General features: G+C 35.2%; 1 protein-coding gene across 1 annotated transcript in view; it reads right to left on the bottom strand.

Annotated features, from left to right (window-relative positions):
• The window catches only part of HCN1 (hyperpolarization activated cyclic nucleotide gated potassium channel 1), a gene marked incomplete at both ends in the record, with an annotated part of 391,133 nt that overhangs the window by 64,005 nt on the left and 302,182 nt on the right, over positions 1-24,946 (bottom strand). The window contains one exon of the mRNA XM_079702168.1: positions 8,840-8,986. Coding sequence (XP_079558294.1) covers positions 8,840-8,986 — 147 coding nt within the window. The remainder of the gene's footprint in view (positions 1-8,839; positions 8,987-24,946) is intronic.

The raw sequence follows: 24,946 nt of genomic DNA, 5'->3' as shown, positions 1-24,946 counted from the left end.
ACATAAATTTTCTAGCCTTTGGTTACTGTGCCTCTTATATGTGTATATGAAAATTTATAAGATCCCTGTAGAGCTTTGCAATACTATGATTCTAGCTTATTTTAATCAATCTGAACTAAAGACATTTTTAGGAGACATTTAAAAAAACAACAAGTTGGGCTTCCCTGGTGGCGCAGTGGTTGAGAGTCCGCCTGCCGATGCAGGGGACACGGGTTCGTGCCCCGGTCTGGGAAGATCCCACATGCCGCGGAGCGGCTGGGCCCGTGAGCCATGGCCGCTGGGCCTGTGCGTCCGGAGCCTGTGCTCCGCAACGGGAGAGGCCACAACAGTGAGAGGCCCACATAACGCAAAAAAAAAAAAAAAAAAAAAAACAAGCATGTACTTTAAAAAAAATATTCAGAATTTCACTAAATAAATAAGCATGCAAATTATGATTTCTTCCCTAACAGTGTTTTCCACAAATTGAAGGTCAGAAGGACGGTATTATACTCTCAGCCCAATTCATGTTCTGTGAAAATGAAATATACTGACACCCTATATTCTACTGGGACACTGATCTGTACCTATTTTCAGTCCACGGCTCTTCACACTCCATTGTTTAAAAATAGATCAGTTCTGAATTTTGGAGACCGACATAGAAGGGCATTAACCTCTTTCTTGATTGTTAAGTTTACATTTTGCTGTAATCGAATCAGTATAAATCTGATCATGATAAAAATAGACCTTCTTACTTTGTACACATTCCAACAGGCTCTCATAAGCAGAGGGGTATGACTCACTGAATTTTTCTAATTAGTTTCTAGTTTTAAATATATTCCTCCTTTTATTAAAGCATCATCTGTTTCTGATCCTAACATTTCAATGCCAAGTTTTGATGCTAAGACACTGTCTCAGAAGGCTGGCTATTAAAATGGAGGAAGGGTTTATTAGCAGATTGTTTGAATAAATTCCCAAAGAAATGAGACATATGATAAGGCTAGACTCGGTGTCCCTCTGGTGTATGGCCTAACACCCTCTGAATGACCCACTCATAGCACTTACCCACAGTTAGAATTGCTGATTAAATTTCTGTCTCTCACTAAGTTGTAAGAGCCATGAGGGCTGGGACTATCTTTGATTCTTCAAAGTTATAACAAGAATCAAATTTTACAGTGTACTTACTATATGCCAGGCACTTGTAAACTTTTAATATTTTTTTCTCATTTAATTTTAAAACAACTCTGTGAGGTACTTATCATCATTCATATTTAAAGATGAGGAAAGTGAAATACGTACAAGTTATGAAATAGCCCAAAGTTGTACAGATACTAAGTTGTGGAGCTACATTTAAATGAGGTTGGTGGCACTATGGAAAACAGTGTAGAGGTTCCTTAAAAAATTAAAAATAGGGGCTTCCCTGGTGGTGCAGTGGTTGGGAGTCCGCCTGCCGATGCGGGGGACGCAGGTTCGTGCCCCGGTCCAGGACGGTCCCGCATGCCGCGGAGCGGCTGGGCCCATGAGCCATGGCCGCTGAGCCTGCACGTCCAGAGCCTGTGCTCTGCAACGGGAGAGGCCACAACAGTGAGAGGCCCACGTACAACAATAAAATAATAATAAAAAAATAAAAATAAAAATAGAACTACTGTATGATCCAGCAATCCCACTCCTGGTCATATACCCAGAGAAAACCATACTGCAAAAAGATACATGCACCCCAATGTTCATTGCAGCATATTTACAATAGACAAGACATGGAAGCAACCTAAATGTCCTTTGACAAAGGAATGGATAAACAAGATGTGATACGTATATACAATGGAATATTACTCAGCCATTAAAAAGAATGAAATAATGCCATTTGCAGCAACATGCATGGATCCAGAGATTATTATATTGAATGAAGTAAGCCAAAGACAAATATCATATGACATTGCTTAAATGTGAAGTCTAAAAAGAAGGATACAGATGAACTTATTTATAAAACAGAAATAGACCCACAGACATAGAAAATAAACTTATGGTTACAAGAGGAAAAGGGGTGGAGGGATAAATTAAGAGTTTGGGGTTAACATATACACACTACTATATAAAAAATAGATTATTAACAAGGACCTACTGTATAGTACAGGAAACTTTACCAAATACTCTAATAACCTATATGGGAAAAGAATCTGAAAAAGAATAGATACAGTATCTGTATATGTATATGTATAACTAAATCACTTTGCTATACACCTGCAACTAACACAACATTGCAAATCAGCTATACTCCAATATAAAATAAAAATTGGAAAAAAACTGAGATTGGTGGAACTGGGGCCAAATAAATGAGACGTATGATAAGGCTAGACTTGGTGTCCTTTTGGTTTACCCATGATGCTTCATTGTTCCCCCATAGTAGATTTTCACTCATGATTTGAAAGTATACATATAAATATTCATGGCACTGAGAATATCATAAAGGCAATTTAAACTATTCAGAGAAATGAAACTGAAGGCTTCTGAGCAGCCAGGGGAAAACAGGAGCATATTTTAAGTGGATGGAAGGAGAAGAAATAAATAGAGGGGAAGCCAGGGCAGGTAACAACTGGGAGGGAGAGGTGGATTCTAGAGATCACTGAAGTCCATCTTTGCAGACTCAGAATTTTAATTAGACACAGTCACAGAGCAACTAGAGAGTGAAGATTATAGATGAGAGATAATGGATGCATCACATAATAGTGGCTCTAATTTAAAATGCCAAGTTTCTGAGTACCATCATAAGTATTTTTCTCAGAAAACTGTAGTTGTTCCTTTACTTTCTGGTCCATGTATATTAGTTCACAGTGAAACAAAGATAATTTTTTAAGATGACTTTATAATCACTTCTCAGAATGCTGATAATACCAGTGGGGTCAGTGCTCGGGTCAAATGGTCTAGTCCAAGGATGAAGAACACACAGATTTATCTGCCACACTGAATCTTCTACATCTTGAGGTGGCTCACTACTTAGGTTTGGACAGGGGATCCAGCAACTTTTGTTTTATGAGCCACCGACAATATGCTAGGCACAGCTGGCACAGCAATGTAAGAAAAATAGTATTTATTTTCTATCTATCCCATGGATATTATTATAGAGATTGGACAAAACATTTACATACTTCTTATAATGGTACTCTATTGGAATATTCCCCCACCCCCCAGGTTTACTCTGCAATAAATCACTAATGTTTATAAACCTTGAGAAAGTTAAAAAGAAAATTAAAAAAACCACATGCAAAATAGGTCCTTCTGGTTTACAGTGTATATATCAAAACAAAATCACAGAGGAATCTAAAGATGCCAGCATCCTTTTGTTATATATTAGAAACCATATTCTCCATAGTATAATCTAAAGTGATACTAAGAACATTCTGTGGCCACAATACTTCATAGTTGTGGGCATCACTTTTCTTATGCATGCCAGCATCTCTGTTGTGTCTACAAAATGCTCTCTCCAAGCTCTAATAATCAATGATTCTTTGAGATCCTTTTTTAATTTGCCTTTGTTTATTTATCCAATAAGTAGTTATTAAATATGTAGAGCTATCATGGAAATCAAGAAAGTCAAAGTCCTTGCTTTCTTGGATCCCGAGTTCCAAGAATGGAGAATTAACACATAAATAAAAAGGGACAACAAGGCAACAGAGTGATGTGTACACAACAACAAGGATGATGTGATAGAGAATGACTGCAAGGAAATTAATTTAGATGAACTTCTCACGGAAGGCCCCAGGTAACATTTGTACTGAGGTTTGAACAATGAGTCAGGTATTTGTTGAAGGCTTTTCAGCAATTTGTCTCCAATTTATGAAAAAAGATAAATCACCTAATTTCTGCACAGAAATGCTTTCAATAAAGTAGTGCTTTCAAAATATCTACTAGCTGAATTAATTTGTATATGAGTTTTTGGTAAGAGCTTTCAAAGATCACACAAATGATATTCTTCCCGCCATTTTACATCTTAGAGATTGTTCATATTTAAAAATATTCAAATATTGAAAAAAATATCTGGGGAATAAACTGGATATAACATAATATAGATTTAATTGATTATGAGTAAGGAATAATTTTCACATTCATAAGCATTGCATTTTACTTTCTTTCTATATTTTAAAACAATGGGTTTTTTGCATAAGATTTTTAGAATCTGAAGTTTGACGTGCTCTTCACTTTTGTACATTCCTGAGTACCCAGACTTGTGTTAGCAGAAATCACTGCTCTTAAGTATATATTAGCATCTCAAATTATGCAAAATACTTTCTTAAAAATGAACCTTCTGGACAATGAAGCATTTTAAGTTAAAAGTCTTGTTAAAATATAAGATAGTTGTTGGCTCTAACTTGAATATATGATTAACAATTATATGTGGTGTGTGTATGTGCACACAATGCAAGTCTTACATTTTTACCTTTTATTATAAAATACATATCAAATGGGCTTCCCTGGTGGTGCAGTGGTTGAGATTCCGCCTGCCGATGCAGGGGACATGGGTTCGTGCCCCAGTCCGGGAAGATCCCGCATGTCGCAGAGCGGCTGGGCCCGTGAGCCATGGCCACTGAGCCTGAGCTTCTGGAGCCTGTGCTCCACAATGGGAGAGGCCACAGCAGTGAGAGGCCCAAGTACCAAAAATAAATAAATATATAAATAAAATAAAATAATCTAGTTTTCCCTTTCTAAGTATCCTAGTTTCATTCATTTTATATTTATTGTATCAATCATTCAGTGTCTTCTATTGTGTGCCTTCAAAGTGCCAGGCACTTTGTGGACACTAGAGGCACAACCGGGACCAAAATACATCTTTGCACAGATTAATGCCTCATCTTCTAAATTGGAAGACAACTTTTGAAACGTGGAATGATGTATTTTACTACTTTTAAAATATTTCTTGTGATCTACCACTATGACCTGAATATAGCAGGTATATAAGACTACAATGCAATAGGGAGCAAGACATATTTCCCACTGTTCTTACTGAACTTTTCTGCATAAAACATGTCTGGCTTTTTTACATCTAGGTTTCATTTTGAATAATGACTTCTGTTATCTCTCTGCCAATGTCTTTGCTTACTTTCCTATTCTACTCTTCCTGTTCCTCTAAAGTCTTAAATCACATTAAATTTAGGCTTTTGTGTGACTCTGATGCCAGAAGAGCTGAAGAGCAGATGGACAAATGGAGAACATTGTTTTCACCTTTTCAAGGTGTTAAGTGTTTGAGCATTTCATGCTTCTACTTCTAGGATCTCTAATTTTATTAAGTAGCCATGATTCTTACCGTTTTTCACTCATAATTCTGTTAAAGACCATTCACTCAATAAATATTTAATGAGCTCCTATCAAATACTAGTCATTAGAGATCCAGAGATATTATGGCATGGTCTCTATCCTCAAGAAGCTCACAGTCTTGAAAGAGACAAACAGTAAACTGACAAATGAAAATACAGTGATAGACAATGGTCAGGGAAAATGTATGAAGGTTCTGCCTGGTAAGACTGTTTGATGGAAAGCTGAAGGTAAGCTGGGTAGAAAGGACTGAAGATAGAGAGGGTAGAATGGAGAAAGGCAAAGAGGCAATCAGCAACGTTTCTCCCCACCCCGCCAGGAAATTATCAACAATTTTCTGTTGATGAAGCATGCATGTAAAGAAATGAAGATGGAGGCAGACCAGGGAGCAATCTCAGGTGCCATGTTAAGCAGCTTGAACTTTTTCTTGAAGGGGATAGGAGGTCATGTTTAGGCTCTGAGAAGAAAGTAATGTCAAACTAGTGTTGTATATCAATCAATATGGTAGCCCTGAGATGGGATGCATTTGAGCTAATTGACATCAAAGGCAGGAAGAAAAGCGGTGAGTGCACTTCAGAAGTTGAGGTAAAAGATGCTGAGACCCTGAACTATGGCATTTGCAAATATAGGGAAAAAATTAGTCTAACTTAATGACAGAATCGTTGTAGGAATTGAGGAAATTGAAGGTATGTCTATTGATGGCTTTAAGGGGATAAAAATGAAAAGTGGAATTTTTTCCACTGAAGATCAGAGTAAATTAAAGTATGGCAAGATAAAGCAGTTAATAACATACACATGATTAAGAACATTTTCTTGTCATCCTGATTTTACATTACATTGAGCATTTTTAGCAGGGAGGAATGCTTCCCGTTTAAGCATGCCGTTTCTTAGGGTTCACTTTTATGTTCACTTTTTCTATTGGCTTTCTGTATTCCTTCAATGACATTTTATGCTAGAATCCTTACTTTTCTGCTTCTTTGAAATAAATTTTTAGTTTTACTGTGTCCTTCTGCCTATTGATTCCATCTTAATCCCTGATACTGTCCCTTCAATTACCTTTGTCTCCATGCTATGGTCTGTCCTATCCTGCCTTTGAATCCCACCAGGACCTTTAAAACCCAACTTGGTTCTAGTGTCCTGAACTTCTGCCTCTTAGTGAAAGGAATTTGGATTTAAAATAAATTCTGTAATCCTACAGAGAGATAAAGCAAAGCATATTGATAGATTATTTTTTTAAATGATGCATTACTTTTTTTTAACATCTTTATTAGAGTATAATTGCTTTACAATGGTGTGTTAGTTTCTGCTTTATAACAAAGTGAATCAGCTATATGTATACATATATCCCCACATCCCCTCCCTCTTGCGTCTCCCTCCCACCCTCCCTATCCCAACCTTCTAGGTGGTCACAAAACACCAAGCTGATCTCCCGTTGCTATGCGGCTGCTTCCCACTAGCTATCTATTTTACATTTGGTAGTGTAAAAAATACAAAGTTTTGATTCTATTTCTTAAAGCAAAAATGTCTGTACATTCTTATTTGTTGAGGACTCTAGAGAAAATAAGCTAATCAATAGCAGATATTTAGCTCCTTCTATTTCCAAACTCTTAACTGATGTCTTAAGGCTTAAAAAAATACAAATAACTTTTAATGGATGCAGATACTTAGGGATAGTTATAAATGGTAAAGATGTTAGTTGAAATAGAAATATTTATTGACTCTTTAACATATGCTACATGCAGTAGGAATTTCAAGAAAAATTTAAAATATAGATTAAATGGTCTTTGCTCTTAAAGAACTTTCAAGACAAAAGTGGAGGAAACTAATGTGGAAAAATCGTGATAATAGACAAAATGGAAAGTAGCACACAAGCATTATGGACTCAGTGCACTGGGGGTTAGGGAAAAGAGAGACCAGATCCAGTCTGGACAATCAAAGGAGGTATAAATAAAGAAATATTATTTATTACCTTTGCCAAAAGATGAGAAACATCTGGAAAATGTATGATGCAAGTTGAAAAATTAGAATTGGTTTTTCAAAGCAGTAAGTTGCACAATTTGGCTATAGGTCACTTAGGAACATGTACGGCAACAGGGAAAAATAAAGCTGGAAATTCAGCAAGGATCAGAGCATAGAAGGGCTAGAATATGAGCCTAAGGAGGCTATAGTTGATTTAATTTGTAATGTAAAGACTGAACATTTCTGAGCAGAGACATGACTAGCTCCTACACATAAAAGAAGATTAATCTGGCATCACTGCTTTAAATGGTAGTTACAGAAAACAGACCAAAGGTTGGAAGGTAAACTAAGGGGATATTGCAAATAGTCCATGTGAGAGGAATAAGGTTAGGGTAAGGGCCTTGGGAAAGGAGACAAGGGCATAGGTGCAAGATATATTGTCACAGTAAATTGACAGCATTTGGTAATTGACTGGATGTGCAGAGCAAAGAAAGGTTTTTTAAAAAGACAAAAATTTCACATTCCAAATGACTCAAAAGAATAACTAAAACATTTACAGAGAGAGAGAGAGAGACTTCAAAGGATAAATGGTTTAGTGATGGAAGATAATGACTAACACACAGCTTACTATACATACATGGCAAGGGGATATTATGTAGCTTTTAAGAAAACAGAGGTTATGGCAAGAACTTGGAGCCCAAATTTATAGAACTGCAGAGATGAAATAAATATGAAAATAAAACTCAGAAACTCAAAATGAAAAGCCAATGGCTCAGTAATGGTTTAGTGTTAAAGAAGTTCCCAAAAGAGGCTCAGGATATGAGTCTTACTGAGTTTAAAGGAACCACCAGTGGCTCAAAGACAAAGGATTTGATGATTAAATGTTCACTTATAATTTTCAAGGAAACAATTTTGGTAAAGAAGTGGAGACTGAACCACAGTGCAATAATTATAAAGTAATCTTTCGAGAAGTTTGGTAGTAAAAGAATGGAGAAAGAGAAAGACAGTGTAAGAAACACAAACACTCAAGAGAATGTGCTTTTGATCTAGGGCTGACCTGTACATTCTAGTGGGCAGAGGGAAGACTTCTAGGGAGGGATGGAATGGAGATACAAGGCAAAGAGGTGGTTATTGATGTTGCCAAGTGTTTTAGTGAGGTAACAGGAAATGAATTACTCACAACGGGTCAGGTCAGTCTGTGATCAGCGTCCAGGAGAAGAACAAGGAAAATGAAGATAGGAGGAAAGTAGAAATCAAAAAGAAGTTAACGAAGCAGTTTGGTGAGCATGAGATGAGAGAGTGGAAAACTGGGAAGATATGGACAATGAGGACACAAGAAGGGACTCTGTAACTAGGGATACAGAAAATAAAATGATATCCTGAGAATCATAATTAGAACAATTTCCAGTCTTTTTTTTTTAACATAAGTGCCTGTAAATGGGAGAACATAAGGGCAAATAAGGGCAAAAAACAAGATGTTTTAACATTAAATTTTAATTTTTCTTTTAAGTAGTGTCAAAGCATGGAATTGAGGATTTCCTAGGAAAGGAGAAAGTAAACAATGATCATGTACACGGAGACTGAGGACTATAAATCTTACCTCTCTCAGAGGATCATTGAGTTCATTGAGAATATTCTCCTCATCAAAGATTTTGCCTTGGTATCTGTGTTCATAGTAATCATGTATCTTCTGACGCATATCAGCTGGTAACTTATGGAATGACATGTATTGTTCCACTTGCTTATACTGTAAGGAAAGGAAAAAAGGAAATTATAAAACATTGTTAGTCTCTATGAGAAATCGTCGTGTTACTTTGTTGTGCTATATTCAATAGTAACAGTAACAAAAAGAAGAAATCCTTTAAGGGGAAGGAAATAATGTACTAGGTTGTAATGTACCTACTCTGTGTCACAGACTGTAGAAAGCATTTGTTTAGGTGAATATTTCCTGTAAATACCTGAGATGTTATAGAGCGGAAGCATGGAAGGAGCTCAGAGGTAACTGGGCGCAGTCCCAGAAAAGCCAGTGATGAGGCAAGAAAACAAAATGTGATGCTATTTTTTTTTTTTGGATTTATTTTGAGCTGAGTTCTAAAAGAAGTATGAAGTTGTTGTTTAACTCTTCATTTGGAGAAAGAATCCCATAACTTTGATAGTACAAAAGGTCTTATCTTAGACCTTTATAACAAAAGATCAGACCTAATTAACAATTGAATCTGGAGGCAGAAAGCTTGGCAGTTATTTGCAAGTCATAGATACTCAAGCAACACGTGCCCTATAAATTAAGAGACTGTGTCAGGCTTCAATTTAGGATGTAGAAAAATATCAGAATGAGACTAGATCCACATAATTTTATAGCTGAAACTTAACTTAGACATTTAATTTTATTTAAACAAGTAGTACTTAAACTTGATTATTTATAAAACTTGGGGTGAGGTTGTCTTTTGGGAATGCAGATTTGCATTCTTAACTCCAGATATTGATTCCATTGAGGTACCTGCCTTTGTAAATTTATATATATACTCATATACATATACATACGCACTTAAAAAAATCCCTGCAAATCAAACAGGAACATAGAAGCATGGAGATTACTTGGAAGTTTATTAGAAGAGAATTTCAGGCTTTACCTCACAGCTGTGAAATCAGAATCTGCATCTTAAGAAAGATCCCCAGATGATGCATACACATTTAAGTTTGAGAAATATTCCCTCGATGTTTCAAATGCAGGTGGTCATAGACTATACTTTGAAAAAATCAGTTAGACCCCCAAAATTAGTTTCATTGTATGGATGATAAAACTGAGTACAAATAAAAAGGTAGGTAATAAAACTGGACGAAGATACTGGAATAAAAATCTTTCCTTAAACACAACACATTCGACATATTATCTATGAAAATTTTTTTTCAAATTTTTCCTGATAACAGAGCTCAGACTAGAAGATCTAGGTGACTGGACTCCTTGCCCATAATTACCACAATTATAATTGGTAATTGATAATACATATATCTAATGGGAAACAGCAACCCATTGTATTGTATTTCTTCAAATTTTTTTACATAATTTCCTTACACATAACATTCATATTTTTGGACATTCCCTTTTAGAGTTTAGTATTCTCAAAGGAAATACAACTTTGTCATGAGATTCCTTTATTTGGTCACCAGACTGTTCCCTGAAGTATTTAAAGCCTGCAGGCCTACATATATATATCTCTGAAGCAACTTGATTATGATTTAGGCATTCTGAATTTAGGCACCAATGCTGTCACTGTGTGTAAGTGGCTTCTAGTATATACTTGAGAAGGACTGGGTTAATATTTCCTGAAGAAGTAAGAATCTGTATGCTAACCTTAGTAGCCCACCCTTAGCTAGAGACCTCAGATTCAGCCTGCTTTTTTTTTTTTTTTTTTTTTTTTTTTGTGGTACGCGGGCCTCTCACTGTTGTGGCCTCTCCCGTTGCGGAGCACAGGCTCCAGACACGCAGGCTCAGCGGCCATGGCTCACGGGCCTAGCCGCTCCGCGTCATGCGGATCTTACTGGACCGGGGCACGAACCCGTGTCCCCTGCATCGGCAGGCGGACTCTCAACCACTACGCCACCAGGGAAGCCCAGATTCAGCCTGCTTTGACCCCTCATGCAGCTGGTCCAAAGGAAAGACGCTTCAGTGGCCCTTTTTACAAGACGGCTGTGTAGGATAAAGTTGATTTTCAGCTGGACTGGAAAAGCTCTAACTTTATTTTTTAGAGACATCTTTGTATCTAATTTTTACTCTTAGTCAAGAAGAGGGCAGTGGGATATTTGAGGTACTGTTTAGATTCTGAAACTCCACTGGAGACCCACAGGCTAACTTCTGCACTAATGATTTGCAAATAGCCTGCTTGGTTTGACTAGTTTGGATGGACTATTTAAAGAGCTACTGAGAGCTTTGTTGGTGAGCTCTCCCCAAAGCAAGACTCCTTGCACAGATCTTGGTGGTTCAGGCCAGTGAGTCAGCATGCTCCAGGGTCCCAGAGATTGAGCCCACAGGGAGGGTGCTGCGGAAAGGCCCTCGGGCCTCTGATACTTGTTGGCATTCTCTTTCTCTGTTGCACTGACCTCTGCCTTTAAACGAAAACCTCATATGAGTATAATCTATGGAGTCTGGTGAGGTCTGTCAAACATCCGAACTTGGGAAAACAATAATACAACTTCAGACAACAGGGCTGTCACTTACGGCATTGATGAAAGTCCTTTCAGTTCTGCCCAAATAAAAGATTCAGTGTTCTTCAAAACGAGTAGGTATCAAGTAATCTCTGCTCACTTTTCTCAATAGAGTGCTTGCCCAAACACTGCTTGGGGTGGTGAGAATCTTTAAATTTAACTGACATACTGAAGCTCTAGATTTCTCCCTTTTTTTGCATGTATCTCAGGGTTATGGGAGACAGCATTAAAACGTAGTAGCATTTTAATCACTTTGGGGAAATTTGTGCCTGTGTGTGAGGGAGAATAGGGGAAAGAAACGAAATTCAGTTTCTGACAAGTTCAGTTTAAGATGCCCATGGCACATCCTAATGCTTTTATGTAGGTCAGGCACTTAGAAGAGAAAATATACGCATAGTCAATGACTAAGGGATCACTAAGGATGCGTCAAGTGAAGACATAAAAAGACAAAAAGTGGAACTTATATTTTAAAAGCAGTTGAGTCATGGAGTTTGACAAGTTAAGGGAACTCACATTAGCCAGCATGATGTAAGAGCAGGACCAGAAAAGCTAGATGAGCAAAATCCAAAGAAGGATAAAGTTTCAAACGGGAGGGGGCCACTTAAAAGCAAAGATGCAAATACAATTCTTTCTTGAATATATAAAATCAAAAATTCATTGTATCAGATTTAAAAGACTATAAAACAAGTACCATTTAAAATTCTAAGGCACTATTATTTTTAAATGTTCTCTGCAATTAAAATTTTATATCTGTATCTATATAATGCATGTACATGATATTTTAGGGGTTCAGAACAGGCTTTTTCAAGATGTGACACTTTGGCATGTGGGTTATTATATGCTAAAGGCAGTGGAGACCCTACAGGCTCAAGAGAAACTACTGTCCCTCCCTTAACTACTTAGGATAATTTAAATTGGGGATTTTTCCCAGAAAAAGGGTTATTACCAGAGATAAATTTTATCTAAGTGGTCCCATCTGTATGGCATGACAAACATCTAATTACCCAACAACTGCTCTTCTTTCTATCATCCTATGAATTATCCTCCTGTTTCTGAGAGCTCCAGGTCTCTCTCCCATTCCTTGGCTCAGGATGGAATATATACCTTATTTTACCTCTTTCTCTCTGAATGTGTGGGGTCTCTGACCCTATCAAGTATGTGGGATTCATGTACATATGAGAAATAAAATTTGATTTTCACCTGTTAACTGGCTCATGTCAATTTAATTCTTAGACTGGACAGAAGAACCTAGGAGGATAGAGGAAAGTTTTCTTCCACCTTGACAATATTAAAAATGTGCCCTAATAGAGTGTTTATAACAAATGGCAACATTCTGTTGTCAAACCCACTAGTCTCACTTCTCCCGTGTCACCATTTTTAAAAAGGTGTTTAGTTGGTATCACCAAGCACTATGCTACTGTCTCTATTTCTTATATGGATTAATAATAGGCATCATTTATTGACTTTTTACCATAACAAAGTGGTTTAACTACTTACAGTTCCCTGTATCTTCTCACCCCCTTTCTCATGCTATACCTGTGTCACTAGTGCTAATTGTTCCCTTGATCTCCTTTGTAACTTTACATAATCTATTTATACCTTTATTTCTTGTTCAGAGAACTCTAGACAAATTTACCAGATGAAAGTAACAAACTCCCTCCTTCACTCCTACTTTCTAACTTCTGTCATCTCTACTTTTATGATGTAAAGGTGGATTATAATTTTGTACCCGTAATTAAACCTACCAAACCCATAAAGTGTTTACATTACTTTGACCATGTATCATGATGCCAAGTGGAACATTTGATGACATTTCCTTTTGTTTCATGGATTTTTAATGATTTTCATTTCTTGCATAATTAGCTCTTATTTTAGTTTCATTTTTTTTCTAGCCTTCTTATCCTACCCAATATTTGTTGAGTTTTCTTTAGAGATTTTTCTGTAGGATTTCTCTTTACAACATCCCTGGTTGGGTTCACTATTCTTAGACCCTATGTTTTTCCTTTGGTTTAGTTATTCATGCTGCTGGAACCAATCCCTAAGTAAACAACTAAGAAATACTGAGTGGGATATAGTTTTTTGGAACCATTTCTTCTCTGAAAATGTCTCTGTTAAACTCAAAGTTGATTGATAACCTGACTGCATACAGAATTCTAGGTTGAAGTCTAGTTGGATGCTGAGCCTTTGGATAATTGATGCACTTTGCTGGATATGGTCTATGTTTCTCATCACTTATTTCATATATTCTTTCCCTGCATTTCCCCCTATATTTCCCTAGATTTCCCACATTTTCTCTACATTCCCCAATATTTCCTGAAGTACTTAGAACTCATTTTTATTCCAAATATCTTTTCAATTCTTTGAGCTTTTATCTTCATAATTTTATTACATTCAGTTTAGAAATATATTAATACATGAAGTTAAAAAATAATTTTAAGGCATCCTTTTATTCCTGAAAAATCTGGAATGTCTCAATAGAGGGGAATTGAAAAGTATCCACTGGATTTAGGTTCAGTAAAATTTTTGGTGTCTTTGCACTCAGTGCTTTCATTGGACCATGTGTGTACATCAGGAGTGGGGGCAATTCAAAACAGTTTGCAAATGTTTAGAAGTAAGAAGTGAAAATGGAAATAGCAAATATAACCATCTCTCTGACGCACTGTAGTTAAAAGCATAGAGCTAGAATGATAGCACGGTAAATGTCAACAATTCCAAAAATCTAAAAAAAAATAGTTTTAATCACATTTATATTGTTTTTATATTCATGAAATGATACATTTACCAGAAAACTGAATCACCCCTACTTTAATATCCCCTACTCCTTCATCCTAATCCTCAAGATAATATCAAATCATGTAAATTATACCTGCTAAATGTTTCAATAATTTTCCTTTCCCCTGCATCACCATTATTATCAATCTAGTCAAAGTAACTTTATTCATCCTCTAAACTAATTCCTAGCTTCCTAACTACATTCTCTGTATCAATTTGCACATGCCTTCTTACAATCCTAATTCATTTTCCATAATCCAGAGAAATCTTTTTTTTTAACATCTTTATTGAAGTATAATTGCTTTAAAATGGTGTGTTAGTTTCTGCTGTATAACAAAGTGAATCAGCTATACATATACATACATCCCCATATCCCCTCCCTCTTGCATCTCCCTCTCACCCTCCCTATCCCACCCCTCTAGGTGTTCACAAAACACCGAGCTGATCTCCCTGTGCCATGTGGCTGCTTCCCACTAGCTATCTATTTTACATCTGGTAGTGTATATATGTCCATGCCACTCTCTCACTTGATGGACCTAGAGACTGTCATACAGAGTGAAGTAAGTCAGAAAGAGAAAAACAAATACCGTATGCTAACACACATATATGGAATCTAAAAAAAAAAAAAAAAAATGGTTCTGAGTAATCTTTTTAAAATGCTAAGCTTATTGTCACTCTTTTCCTTAAGGCCTTTTAATAGCTTCCCATTGCCTTCAGGATCAAGTCCAACTTCCTTGGCCTATGTGGGCCTCTCCTGCTCTATCACATGCATTTCCCCTTTGTTCGCTATGCCCTGGTATATTCAATGTCTTTCATATTCTTAAACTTATGCTGGTAGCTGCATGTTCATGCTGTTTCCTCAGTCTGAGAAGTTTTTCCACCACATAATTTCATGGCTAATATCTATTCATCCTTTAACTCTCTCCTCAAATGCACTATGTCAAGGAAGTATTCTCTGACTCCCTAGGCCATGTAAAGTCCCTAGGTATACACTTATAGACAATGCTGAGTTTACCCCTTAGTTACGCTAAGGGCACTTGCAATTACTTGTTACATGTCTGTCCTTGCCTATCTTGCTCACCACTGACTCTGCTAACGTATTTGCACGTAGTTCAGTTCTCAAGTACTCACTGATTGAAAATCTGGCTTGTTACACACTTTCTGAAAATTCTTCTGATAAAGGAAACAAAAAATGTGATCTTTGACTTCTTTCAGTAATAATAATGGTATCAACGGAAGATGCCAGATAGGGAGGTTCTTCCACATGGATTGAAATTGTGGATTTGTATTTTATTATCATTGGTTAGTATTGTTTATAATTCAGAGATATTTATTAAATTTGAGATTCTTAACTCTAACTTATTGCAATTAAAGTGGATTAATCTGCTCTTTAAAGAATCTGTGGTTTTTGTCTGATCTGTATTAGTCTTTATGTCAAACACAGCTATAAGGAGGAGGAAATTATTGACTATAAAAGAGAAACTGCCTTCCTATAATTCCAAAATGCTTATAACAATTAGGAAATAGCAGAAGTTAATAAAAACATGTGAAAAATATATGTATTTTGATATTAAGTGATAAATACTTGGTTGACTGCCAGCACCTCTCATGTTTTGTTTTTTTTTTTCAAATTTTCCTCTCTATCAAGATTTTGAAATTGTGACAGTTTCTTTAAGTTGGACATTATTCAATAAGCTATTTTTTTGGAGCTGTGGAGAGTAACTAAGAAGTATAGGATAGAATCATTGTCTTAAGCTTAATGGCTAATTAATTGATTAGAACATAAGCAGTTATTTAGAAAAGGGAGTGATTTGTTAAGACACCCTCCCTATTAAATAAGTATTCTATTCTAAAATAAAAGGAGTTTTCTTCATCACTGAGACAGCCATGTGTACATCTAAAATAATAGATAGTCTTCAGGTATCCGGGCATCGTTTTATGTACTGAATATTCTTGGGAGATAGGAATCAGAAGTTATACTTTTCATTTTAAGAACAAATTACATAAAAATGAAAATTAGCAAGTAATTCATAATTACTAATCAAATCAAGTGGACCTCTTAGTTTCTGATTCTAACTCTAGTCTTCAAATCTATAAAACACTGCACATAAGTAGTTGACTTTTTACTGAAATCTCTCAGGAAACGTTGAGTTACTGTATAGTGGTGTGTTTTATGATAGCTCAGGACATTGTTTAAAATGTAGCCCATGCCCATGAAAGACTCTTAACCTGTGGCGTGTCTATGTGTAACTTAAGATTGTAATGATAACTGTCATTTCATCACTTTTTAAAGTTTTTATGTAGGGAGACTAAAAATGATTCCAGAAACAATTGTTAATGCTAATATTTTTCCACCAAAACTCAGCTTCCTTCCTGCAGTGCAGCACATTCTTTGGAGATTATAGTAAATGCTCCCAGGTAGCCTAAGACAGGAAATCTGAATTCCTACATTTCATTCGAAAGTCAGTTTATTTATGCATTAATATTAAAAAATGATACAACCTAATAGCCTGTTTATCCAAAACTCTACCAATTTTATGACAGATGGCTAAGAACATACTTTTCTTAATTAATATTAGCATATACAAACACTACATACCCCAAGACATTTATACGGAATCTCATTAGATAATAAATTTAGCTTTAGTTTAATAAAATGTTTGGAAATAGCAGTACTTCAAATAGTAAACTTATTATGGATAATTATCAATAGATATTTGTGGATATATATATATATATACATATATATATATATACATATATATATATATATATATATAATGAGTTTCAAAAACATACGACATCTAAAATAAGTTACTCTGTTCTTTCCAGAAGATATTTGATCATAACTATTTTACCTATATGTTTCCAGAATATTCTACTTTACTCACATAATTTATAATGTTCATTTAATTGTTTTATAAATAGGCAAAAAAGAAAAGTATTACATAGATTATTATACCAAATATAGCCAAAATAAGAGATATTTAAAGTATTTACTTATCATTACATATACTTTGTATTATGCATTTCCAGCATACATCAAAAAGAAATTTTTAATGGAAAAACAAACAAGAGAAAAACAAAGGTGTACTCACTAAACACATTTTGTGTTGCTTCTAGAACTTGTTAAACCACAAGGGCTTTTTGCAGCCCTTATTTCCTGACCTTAGTACAGGTTTGCTACAGAGATAGATGTTATCATTATCATGAGACCCTTTTAAAAAACTATATACATATTGTGATTTTCAAAATAATATGGCTGTAATTCTCATTTCTAAAAACATATTTTCACTGCCTTATTTTTGTAATAGTTTTATTTTTAAAAATACAAGAATAAAACATCTTTGTAAATGAAAATAAATAGAGGGCAAGGAACAACAAAAAATGAATTACATGTTTAGTATAAACCATTGCATAATTTAGTCATGCTATTAAAACATTGTTCTACTTATAGGCAATTATTGGGAAAATCATTAAATAGCAAATAGTTTAAAAATCCAGTTGAATTAAAATACATCTCATGCTCAATAGAAATACAACTTATAAAAATGGTGTCTGAAATGATGTTCTTCCTACAGAATAAAAAATTAATGTAAGTTTTATATTCAAATAATTATATGTTGTAGATTTTAAACATAGTTACAAAATAATAAATAAAAATAAAATATTTAAAATTTCCTTTCAAAGACCAATAATCAATCAATTACTTTTTTCATTTTTAATGTTTAAGCCAATCATCATTGGATTTATGACTAAGCTATCTTAATTTTTACAAAGATTTTTTAATATTGCCATTTATTTACATGGTAACTGAAGCTATTTTGATACTACTTTAAAAATAAATGAATCCCTTTTTATATATACATTAAAAAGCTAGGTTGTATACAAGTGAGTTTACCAAGTACTATTTTTTAATTAATTTTTATTGGAGTATAGTTGCTTTACAATGTTGTGTTAGTTTCTGCTGTACAGCAAAGTGAATCAGTTAAATGAATACACATATCCCCTCTTTTTTTGGATTTCCTTCCAATTTAAGTCACCACAGAGCACTGAGTAGAGTTCCCTGTGCTATACAGTACAATTTCTAAAAAATTTACAGCAGATTGAATCATTTTCAAAAACAATGTTATAAACAGCAAAATGTTCAATTCATACTTACTGAGGAAAAAGTTTCTTTTAGCAAAAAATGGATTCCTAGTTATTTTGTGAAATTCTTTTAAGCAGCATAGTCATATCAGACTAAGTCATATAATGATAAAGGAATCCAAATACACCTAAATTTGACTTCTAACATATTAAATGGAAACAAAATTAAAAGCTAATCGTACATGAAGAAAATTCGATGGTTGTAAAGTTATTTTTTTCTGCAGAAGTTTGAGTGGGATAATTGCATTTTTATCTTCATTCTACTTTGTCTTTTTGGAAAGCTGGGTAATCAAATATGGGTTTCTTCGTAAGACAGTGAATTCTTCAGCTGTCAGGACACAGGGAAAGCTTTTTGTGATAGTGAATATGTATCTATTTGACCTGGAAATCTATCAAAATTACAACCTAACTGGTGATCTTAAAATCCTTACAGAAAATATTACCAGATAAAAATGGTTACTCTTCCATCCAGAATGATCTCTTCCATTATAAACAGACACTTGCCATCTTATTTATGGAATCTAGCACTCACTATCTATTTAGATATTTCACAAAATATATTTGAATATAAAAGCAAGATTTTTAAAAAGTTGGAGATTGTATATCATAGCTCTTCCTTCCTCCCTCCTTCCCTCCCTCCCTTCTTTCCTTCTCTCTCTCTCTCCTTCTCTTTCTTTCTTCCTCTCCTTCTTCTAATAGTTTGATTTAAAAATGGCCAGATTTCAAAAAGTTTTCCAAAAGTCAGAATATTAACACTTAACTAAGTAATTGAAAACCATAATAGTAATGAGAGTTCAATGTATTTAGCAATTAGAAGAAAATGCTTAACTACAAAGTAAATAAATTGTTCATATAAAACATTTTTAGAAAGTTAATTTTAGCAATTATAGAATAAAGGTCAGGGGGATAGATGACTGCTGGAAATTGAAACAGTCATTATTATCATTATAATAGAGTTAAAGTGTGTGCTTGGTTACTTTAGAAATCCTTTAGAGTGTCTTCCTGCTCTGAATGGCTTTGATCTCTATTACTGCAATTTTTCTTGGTGTGTGTGTGTGTGCACTCACACCTGTGTGTCTGTGTGTGTGTTTGCAAATAAGAAAGTGATTTTGATCCTTAATTCAATGAGTACAGATTGACATACCATGATCACCTAATCACTCTTTCATTTTCCAATAGGACCATTTAAAACATACTATGCTGTTTTATTTCCCTCCCCCAACAAATTCTTTCATTCACAGATGATGACTTTACCTAAAATTTCAAACAGAAATAGAAGGCTTCACACAAGCACATCTATTAACTCATTTAGAAATTCACCTATTTTTTCTCCCTCTTTCCTTCTTGGTCTTGCAACAATGAAAGAAGTGTCTTTTCTCTCATTTGAAACTAATCTTTCAACTGGGTTTGAATATCCTCTCCCCATCCCTCCACAGAACCATTACCCTATCTGCTATACTTTCTATCTTATATCTTCAGTGTTCTCTATACATGTTGGCTCCAGCCAAATAGCTTTTAAATATACTCATTATATTTTAAATAATAAAATATATTGTTTTATTAATAATAATAAAATATAATATCTAACCCTTGGATATTACAAGCTATTTTCCAGGAACTCAACTCAACAGTTTACTCATATTTACTTGTTTACAACCTTATGAGTTGTTACCATTATGTTTATGTTACAGATGATGAAACTGAGGCACAGAGAATTTAAATAATGTCTGTAAAGTCACACAGCTAATTAGTGTTGAAGCCAGGATTCGAACCCAGGCAATCTGGATCCAAAGTTTACTCACTACATGACATTCCTGTCTTCAAAAAATGGCTCTCAATTGAGCACAAGTAGTTCTCCATCTACCACCCTATTTTTCTCCTTCCTTTTTTCTATCAATTTCTTGAAAGAGTGGTCTACAGTCATTATCTCATTGTCTTCTTTACACTGAAACTTTAAATATTGAATTATAAATTCCATTCCTTCTATTCCACTAATAATCTCTTACATTTCCATAATTTCCCAATGGTTACCAATAACTGGATACTTTGCAAAGATTTTCTTATTTTTATATGAACAGCACTGAACACTATAACAGACACTAATGATTCCCTATGCAACCCCTCTATCCTTGCAAGCTGGCCAACTCTGATGTCAACTGTAATTATGGTGGAAAGTCCATCTAAGGGTTTCTGTCTCAGGGCTTTCTGAGAAGCCTTGAAAACTTGCTCAGCTCCAGCTAGAGTTGCATGGGAGTTTGGGGATGGAGAGAGATGTAGGTAACATTCAACCAATGAGGGACTTGAGTCTAATTATTAATGTCACAATCTCCCAACCTTTGAAAAGACGATTATAAGGAGAATTCTGCATGGTTCTTCAGAGGGTCTCAGTAGGACTAAGTTACACTTGCTCAAATTAGAAAACAATTCAACAAAAATACACGTCATTGGTTTTCCTTTTTCTCTAATCTTACTCCTCCTGCTTCCCCATTTTGCCTCTTGGAATTACTCTCCAATGAATCACGTACACCCAAATCCTTTTCTTAGGCTTTTGTAGGACAACCCAAACTAAAACAATACTGTTGATCCCTTCCTTCTAGAAAAGCATCTTATCCTTTAGCTTCTTCATCTGTATTACTTTCCTGTTTCCTCTCTTCTCATTGACTTCCCGCTGTGCTCTTATTTGTTGATATGTCTTTCTATGTTGATGTTTCCAAGAACTGCGTCTAAGGCCTTTTTAAAAAATGTTCACCTCACATATTTCCTTAAGCAATCATTCCCACTTGCATGACTTCAGTCACTATCAATATACCACCAGTCTCCAAGTCAATGGTTCCAGTAGAGAACTAACTACTGATCTCTAGACTCATATGTCCAGCTTCCCCTTAAGCATCTACCTTCAAAACATGGCTCAAGGGCACATCAAATGCAACATACTCAAAATTGAAATCATCTCCCTTCTCTCCCCACACCTCCTCTATGTAACCATCAGCCTAAGCTATAGATCTGGTTTATAGGACAATCATCTTTCTGTTTCCAAAACATTTTACCTTTATCCTTTATCCTATTTTCCCACTATCAGAATTGCTTATTGGGACTTCCCTGGTGGTCCAGTGGTTAAGATCCCACGCTCCCAATGCAAGGAGCCCAGGTTTGATCCCTGGTCGGGGAACTAGATCCCGCATGCTGCAACCAAGACCTAGTGCAGCCTAATAAATAAATAAATATGAAATAAATAAATAAGTGCTTATTAAATTGTCTGTATTTTCTACTACATGGTAAGCAACTTCAGGTGTCTGCTTACCGTTGTACATCTATTCTCTTGTACAGTTACTCATGTACAGTTAGTGTTCAATATTTGCTGAATTGATTAGTTATATACATTCAAAAATATCCTTTTTTTGTAAAATATATTGTTCAGTTTTGATTGGGTACCAGATTTAAAGTACTTTTTACAGTACTTTTTAAAGTACTAACAAAAATGTTATTTTTCTTTGGCAAGGAAAATGTATGTTAAATAGTCAAACTGTTTTACTTCTTTTTTTAATTTTAATGATAGATTGCAGAGGAAAATCAAATACCTATTCACTGTGACAAAATGCCTAGTCTTCTGTTTTTTTTTTTCCATTTGAAAAAATGCCTTATTTGAAGCAGCTGAAAGATCCATAACATAGTTCTTTAACTTCTAATTTAAACGATTTGTCATTTAATTTTTAAAAATTAGATGGTGAAGGACAAAGTGTTTCCTAAAATATAAAGCTTGTTAGTCATAAATCTAGAGGTTATATGTCACCCCAAGGTTGAACCTTACAGGCTACCCATGATTGCAGCTCTTATACTAATAATTTGGGCTAAAGTGATTAAAATGGTATAAATTTAAAAAACATTAGGTGTATTGATTGTTGTCACATTATGTCCTGTGTGTGTATGTGTATGTGTGTGTGTGTGTGATTCTTCAATGGGAAAATGCAAGTTTAGTTATGTTGGGCCTCCATGGGAAGATCTAGTCACCCTGCAATGAAGAGTTGAACATTTCTTTTAATAGTGTATTTCCAATATCCTGGTTCCACCACCCTCAACCAATTTTTTAAGCTTTTACAGATGGGTAATAAATTATTTACATAAGCCATATATAAGTTCATTAAAAAGATTAATAGTTTGAAACTAAGGATGTTGTTTAAATGTCACGGATATTTTTCTTCATTATTTCTGGTCAAAATATTTCTTAGCATTAGTAATAGCTTGATTTACATTGAAAGTCTCTCTAGTTTGTTTTTAATACAAGTGTTTCCATTTCACTGTACATAGTTTCCAAATTTAAAGAAACTGAATATCTGAGGAAACACAACAATTACTAAGAGTAAATACCACATGAGAATAACTAAAAGAAGACAAAGAATTAATGACTCACCAAGAAATTACCATGGAGAAGCAACATATTTGGTGAAGAAAGGAGCTTTTACAATGCTTAAAATTTACACTCCTTTGGATTAATTTGTTTTTCAAAAGTGAACAATTCTGGTAAAGATATCATTCCTTCTGTACAAATTAAAAGCATGATATTCTTTTCTTTTTTTATGGGTATCTTTTCTTTAACATCTTTATTGGCGTATGATTTACAATGGTGTGTTACTTCCTGCTTTATAACAAAGTGAATCAGCTATACATATACATATATCCCCATATCTCCTCCCTCTTGCATCTTCCTCCCACCCTCCCTATCCCGCCCCTCTAGGTGGTCACAAAGCACGGGGCTGATCTCCCTGTGCTAAGTGGCTGCTTCCCACTAGCTATCTATTTTACATTTGGTAGTGTATATATGTCCATGCCACTCTCTCACTTCGTCCCAGCTTACTCTTTCTCCTCCCCGTGTCCTCAAGTCCATTCTCTACGTCTGCATCTTTATTCCGCTCGTGTCCCTAGGTTCTTCAGAACGTTTTTTTTTTTTTTTTTAGGTTCCACATATATATGTTAGCATATGGATTAAAGACCTAAATGTAAGACCAGACACTATAAAACTCTTAGAGGAAAACATAGGTAGAACACTCTATGACATAAATCACAGCAAGATTCTTTTTGACCCACCTCCTAGAAAAATGGAAATAAAAACAAAAATAAACAAATGGGACTTAATGAAACTTAAAAGCTTTTGCTCGGCAAAAGAAAACATAAACAAGACGAAAAAACAACCCTCAGAACGGGAGAAAATATTTGCACATGAAGCAACTGACAAAGGATTATCTCCAAAATTTATAATTTTGATATTATATCAATTTTGATATTGAGCTCATGCAGCTCAATATCAAAAAAACAAACAACCTAATCCAAAAATGGGCAGAAGACCTAAATAGACATTTCTTCAAAGAATATATACCAGATTGCCAACAAACAAATGAAAGGATGCTCAACATCACTAACCATTAGAGAAATGCAAATCAAAACTACGAGGTATCACCTCACACCAGTCAGAATGGCCACCATGAAAAAATCTACAAACAGTAAATCCTGGAGAGGGTGTGGAGAAAAGGGAACGCTCTTGCACTGTTGGTGGGAATGTAAATTGATACAGCCACTATGGAGAACAGTACAGAGGATCCTTAAAAAACAAAAAATATAACTACCCTAAGACCCAGCAATCCCATTACTGGGCATATACCCTAAAAAACCATAATTAAAAAAGAGTCATGCACCACAATGTTCATTGCAGCACTATTTACAATAGCCAGGACATGGAAGCAACCTAGGTGTCCATCGACAGATGAATGACTAAAGAAGATGTGGCACATATATACAATGGAATATTACTCAGCCATAAAGAGAAACAAAACTGAGTTATTTGTAGTGAGGTGGATGGACCTAGAGTCTGTCAAACAGAGTGAAGTAAGTCAGAAAGAGAAAAACATAATATTCTTTAAGTACATAATATAAAACAAGATTGAAATGGATGTTACAGTACTTATCAAGTCTTACATGATGTCGTATTAAGAAGCAATGAAGCAGCACACACATAAATAAGCACAACCAGTCAAAATCCATGTTTCAGACCTGAGTATTGATCAGTTGTCATTTTTACCATGGAACAATTTAAATATCTCTTTTAATCCAATGGAGAAGTTACATTATATAATTACTATCATAATGTTTGGTAAATACGTATCAGAGAGTAAGGAGATGTTATTAGAAAAAAAGTGCTGGGAGCCGGAGGAAGATGGCGGAAGAGTAAGACGCGGAGATCACCTTCCTCCCCACAGATACATCAGAAATTCATCTACACGTGGAACAACTCCAACAGAACACCTACTGAATGCTGACAGAAGACCTCAGACCCCCCAAAAGGAAAGAAACTCCCCACATACCTGGGTAGGTCAAAAGAAAAAAAAGAATAAACAGAGACAATAGGATATGGACGGGACCTGCACCAGTGGGAGGGAGCCGTGAAGGAGGGAAGGTTTCTACACACTACAAGCCCCTTCGAGGGCGGAGACTGCAGGTGGCGGAGGGGGAAAGCTTCGGAGTAGCGGAGGAGAGCACAGCAACAGGGGTGTGGAGGGCAAAGCAGAGAGATTTTGGCACAGAGGATCGGTGC

Source organism: Hyperoodon ampullatus (genome assembly GCF_949752795.1).
Source record: "Hyperoodon ampullatus genome assembly, chromosome: 4".
NCBI lineage: Eukaryota > Metazoa > Chordata > Mammalia > Artiodactyla > Ziphiidae > Hyperoodon > Hyperoodon ampullatus.
This window is presented reverse-complemented; position numbering and strand designations above follow the sequence as displayed.